The sequence below is a fragment of the Oncorhynchus clarkii genome, chromosome 3 (genome assembly GCF_045791955.1).
Source record: "Oncorhynchus clarkii lewisi isolate Uvic-CL-2024 chromosome 3, UVic_Ocla_1.0, whole genome shotgun sequence".
Lineage (NCBI taxonomy): Eukaryota > Metazoa > Chordata > Actinopteri > Salmoniformes > Salmonidae > Oncorhynchus > Oncorhynchus clarkii.
In genome coordinates, this window is record NC_092149.1 from 15,761,317 (window position 1) to 15,766,648 (window position 5,332).

The following is a 5,332-nucleotide window of genomic DNA, read 5'->3' on the forward strand; positions in this document are numbered from 1 at the left end:
CTCTCTCTATTTCCCTATAGTATCTCTCCTCATCCTCTCTCTATTTCCCTATAGTATCTCTCCTCCTCCTCCTCTCTCTATTTCCCTATAGTATCTCTCCTCCTCCTCTCTCTATTTCTCTATAGTATCTCTCCTCCTCCTCTCTCTATTTCCCTAGAGTATCTCTCCTCCTATTCCTCTCTCTATTTTCCTATAGTATCTCTCCTCCTCCTCCTCTCTCTATTTCCCTATAGTATCTCTCCTCCTCCTCTCTCTATTTCCCTAGAGAATCTCTCCTCCTCCTCTCTCTATTTCCCTATAGTATCTTGCGTCCTCCTCTCTCTATTTCCCTAGAGTATCTCTCCTCCTCTCTCTATTTCCCTAGAGTATCTCTCCTCCTCCTCTCTCTATTTCACTATAGTATCTCTCCTCCTCCTCTCTCTATTTCCCTATAGTATCTCTCCTCCTCCTCCTCTCTATTTCCCTATAGTATCTCTCCTCCTCCTCTCTCTATTTCCCTTTAGTATCTCTCCTTCTCCTCTTATCTCTATTTCCCTATAGTATCTCTCCTCCTCCTCTCTCTACTTCTCTATAGTATCTCTATTCCTCCTCCTCTATTTCCCTATAGTATCCCTCCTCCTCCTCCTCTCTCTATTTCCCTATAGTATCTCTCCTCCTCTCTCTATTTCCCTATAGTATCTCTCCTCCTCCTCTCTCTATTTTCCTATAGTATCCCTCCTCCTCTCTCTATTCCCCTATAGTATCCCTCCTCCTCTCTCTATTTCACTATAGTATCTCTCCTCCTCCTCTCTCTATTCCCCTATAGTATCTCTCCTCCTCCTCTCTCTATTCCCCTATAGTATCTCTCCTCCTCCTCTCTCTATTTCCCTTTAGTATCCCTCCTCCTCTCTCTATTTCCCTATAGTATCTCTCCTCCTCCTCCTCTCTCTATTTCCCTATAGTATCTTTCTTCCTCCTCCTCTCTCTATTTCCCTATAGTATCTCTCCTCCTCCTCCTCTCTCTATTTCCCTATAGTATCTCTCCTCCTCCTCTCTCTATTTCCATAGAGTATCTCTCCTCCTCCTCTCTCTATTTCCCTATAGTATCTCTCCTCATCCTCTCTCTATTTCCCTATAGTATCTCTCCTCCTCCTCCTCTCTCTATTTCCCTATAGTATCTCTCCTCCTCCTCTCTCTATTTCTCTATAGTATCTCTCCTCCTATTCCTCTCTCTATTTTCCTATAGTATCTCTCCTCCTCCTTTCTCTATTTCCCTATAGTATCTCTCCTCCTCCTCCTCTCTCTATTTCCATAGAGAATCTCTCCTCCTCCTCCTCTCTCTATTTCCCTATAGTATCTCGCCTCCTCCTCTCTCTATTTCCCTGGAGTATCTCTCCTCCTCTCTCTATTTCCCTAGAGTATCTCTCCTCCTCCTCCTCTCTCTATTTCCCTATAGTATCTCTCCTCCTTCTCTCTCTATTTCCCTTTAGTATCCCTCCTCCTCTCTCTATTTCCCTATAGTATCTCTCCTCCTCCTCTCTCTATTTCCCTTTAGTATCCCTCCTCCTCTCTCTATTTCCCTATAGTATCTCTCCTCCTCCTCCTCTCTCTATTTCCCTTTAGTTTCTCTCCTCCTCCTCCTCTCTCTATTTACCTATAGTAGCTCTCCTCCTCTCTCTATTTCCCTATAGTATCTCTCCTCCTCCTCCTCTCTCTATTTCCCTATAGTATCCCTCCTCCTCTCTCTATTTCCCTATAGTATGTCTCCTCCTCCTCTCTCTATTTCCCTATAGTATCTCTCCTCCTCCTCTCTCTATTTCCCTATAGTATCTCTCCTCCTCCTCTCTCTATTTCCCTATAGTATCTCTCCTCCTCCTCTCTCTATTTCCCTATAGTATCTCTCCTCCTCCTCTCTCTATTTCCCTATAGTATCTCTCCTCCTCCTCTCTCTATTTCCCTATAGTATCTCGCCTCCTCCTCTCTCTATTTCCCTAGAGTATCTCTCCTCCTCTCTCTATTTCCCTAGAGTATCTCTCCTCCTCCTCCTCTCTCTATTTCCCTATAGTATCTCTCCTCCTCCTCTCTCTATTTCCCTTTAGTATCCCTCCTCCTCTCTCTATTTCCCTATAGTATCTCTCCTCCTCCTCTCTCTATTTCCCTTTAGTATCCCTCCTCCTCTCTCTATTTCCCTATAGTATCTCTCCTCCTCCTCCTCTCTCTATTTCCCTTTAGTTTCTCTCCTCCTCCTCCTCTCTCTATTTACCTATAGTAGCTCTCCTCCTCTCTCTATTTCCCTATAGTATCTCTCCTCCTCCTCCTCTCTCTATTTCCCTATAGTATCCCTCCTCCTCTCTCTATTTCCCTATAGTATGTCTCCTCCTCCTCTCTCTATTTCCCTATAGTATCTCTCCTCCTCCTCTCTCTATTTCCCTATAGTATCTCTCCTCCTCCTCTCTCTATTTCCCTATAGTATCTCTCCTCCTCCTCTCTCTATTTCCCTATAGTATCTCTCCTCCTCCTCTCTCTATTTCCCTATAGTATCTCTCCTCCTCCTCTCTCTATTTCCCTAGAGTATCTCTCCTCCTCCTCTCTCTATTTCCCTATAGTATCTTTCTTCCTCCCCCTCTCTCTATTTCCCTATAGTATCTTTCTACCTCCTCCTTTCTCTATTTCCCTATAGTATATTTCTTCCTCCTCCTCTCTCTATTTCCCTATAGTATCTTTCTTCCTCCCCCCTCTCTATTTCCCTATAGTATCTTTCTTCCTCCCCCCTCTCTATTTCCCTATAGTATCTTTCTACCTCCTCCTTTCTCTATTTCCCTATAGTATCTTTCTTCCTCCTCCTCCTCTCTCTATTTCCCTTTAGTATCTCTCCTCCTCCTCTCTCTATTTCCTTATAGTATCTCTCCTCCTCCTCCTCCATTTCCTTATAGTATCTCTCCTCCTCCTCCTCTCTCTATTTCCCTACAGTATCCCTCCTCCTCTCTCTATTTCCCTTTAGTATATCTTCTTTGTCTTATTTTCCACATTGCCTTCGTTGCTCCAGACTCTGAACCAGCAGCCTGCCGAGGCCCTCCCGGCGGTACCAGCAGCCCACCACCACCCTGCAGAACCTCCTCATCCCCAGACAACAGTCACCCTCCCTGGACACACAGCCCACGATCTCCCCCTCACAGTCCGCCACCCACACCTGCCCTGCTGCCTTCTCCCTCTCCACGTCTACGATCTCAGGAGACGAGTCTTTGTCCTTGTCCTCTGCCTTGGGTTTGGTCTTCCGTCTGGCCTTGCCCTTTAATGACAGATAATAATCAACTTTATTTGTGCAGCAACTCAGCCCAAAGCACGAAAAGTCCAAATCACTAACAAACTGTAGTAAAACTGAGCAATGCATGTAACATCCACAACATACAGTACCTAAAGTCAAAGAAAAGAAAACCTACTTTAGCCGTTGGGGGTTTCCCACTGATCCTGCTATAGGGGTTGGGAAGGGTCTCGTCCTGCGCCCCTCGGTAACTGCTCCCCACATAGTCCCAGTAGGGCCGGCTGGTGCCCAGCACTCCGGTGGAGCGTGGCATGGTGAACTTGAGGTAGATGATGAGCAGGAAGATAGGGATGATGAGGGCCAGGATGAAGGAGTGAAGGAAGCAGCGGAGGACAGAAGAGACGGTGGCCAGGAGTAGGAGGCAGACAGGACATGTCAGGATGTGGAGGATCAGACGGTTTTCTGTTCCCTGACAACCCTCCTACAGAGAGTATCTCTCCTCCTCCTCTCTCTATTTCCCTATAGTATCTCTCCTCCTCCCCTCTCTATTTCCCTATAGTATCTCTCCTCCTCCTCTCTCTATTTCCCTATAGTATCTTTCTTCCTCCCCCTCTCTCTATTTCCCTATAGTATCTTTCTTCCTCCCACTCTATTTCCCTATAGTATCTTTCTACCTCCTCCTTTCTCTATTTCCCTATAGTATCTTTCTTTCTCCTCCTCTCTCTATTCCCCTATAGTATCCCTCCTCCTCTCTCTATTTCCCTATAGTATCTCTCCTCCTCCTCTCTCTATTCCCCTATAGTATCTCTCCTCCTCCTCTCTCTATTCCCCTATAGTATCTCTCCTCCTCCTCCTCTCTCTATTCCCCTATAGTTTCTCTCCTCCTCCTCTCTCTATTCCCCTATAGCATCTCTCCTCCTCCTCTCTCTATTTCCCTTTAGTATCCCTACTCCTCTCTCTATTTCCCGATAGTATCTCTCCTCCTCCTCCTCTCTCTATTCACCTATAGTATCTCCCCTCCTATCTCTATTTCCATATAGTATCTCTCCTCCTCCTCCTCTCTATTTCCCTATAGTATCCCTCCTCCTCTCTCTATTTCCCTATAGTATCTCTCCTCCTCCTGTCTCTATTTCCCTATAGTATCTCTCCTCCTCTCTCTATTTCCCTATAGTATCTCTCCTCCTATCTCTATTTCCATATAGTATCTCTCCTCCTCCTCCTCTCTATTTCCCTATAGTATCCCTCCTCCTCTCTCTATTTCACTATAGTATCTCTCCTCCTCCTCTCTCTATTTCCCTATAGTATCTCTCCTCCTCCTCCTCTCTCTATTTACCTATAGTATCTCTCCTCCTCCTCTCTCTATTTCCCTATAGTATCCCTCCTCCTCTCTCTATTTCCCTATAGTATCTCTCCTCCTCCTCTCTCTATTCCCCTATAGTATCTCTCCTCCTCCTCTCTCTATTCCCTTATAGTATCTCTCCTCCTCTCTCTATTTCCCTTTAGTATCCCTACTCCTCTCTCTATTTCCCTATAGTATCTCTCCTCCTCCTCCTCTCTGTATTTCCCTATAGTATCTATCCTCTTCCTCCTCTCTCTATTTCCCTATAGTATCTCTCCTCCACCTCCTATCTCTATTTCCCTATAGTATCTCTCCTCCTCCCCTCTCTATTTCCCTATTGTATTTCTCCTCTTCCTCTCTCTATTTCCCTTTAGTATCTCTACTCCTCCTCTGTCTATTTCCCTAGAGTATCTCTCCTCCTCCTCTCTCTATTTCCCTATAGTATCTCTCCTCCTCTTCTCTCTATTTCCCTATAGTATCTTTCTTCCTCCCCCTCTCTCTATTTCCCTATAGTATCTTTCTTCCTCCCACTCTCTCTATTTCCCTATAGTATCTTTCTACCTCCTCCTTTCTCTATTTCCCTATAGTATCTTTCTTTCTCCTCCTCTCTCTATTCCCCTATAGTATCCCTCCTCCTCTCTCTATTTCCCTATAGTATCTCTCCTCCTCCTCTCTCTATTCCCCTATAGTATCTCTCCTCCTCCTCTATTCCCCTATAGTATCTCTCCTCCTCCTCCTCTCTCTATTCCCCT

At 45.4% G+C, this 5,332-nt stretch overlaps 1 protein-coding gene across 1 annotated transcript; it reads right to left on the bottom strand.

Moving 5' to 3' along the window:
- Positions 1 to 2,995: 2,995 nt before the first annotated feature.
- Positions 2,996 to 3,716, bottom strand: LOC139406169 (probable N-acetyltransferase 14; the record flags this gene model as incomplete). The annotated part of the gene is made up of 2 exons (XM_071148657.1): positions 2,996 to 3,268; positions 3,420 to 3,716. Coding segments are annotated over 2 exons (570 nt in total), but the record flags the coding sequence as incomplete, so codon positions are not given.
- Between the last annotated feature and the right edge of the window lie 1,616 nt (positions 3,717 to 5,332).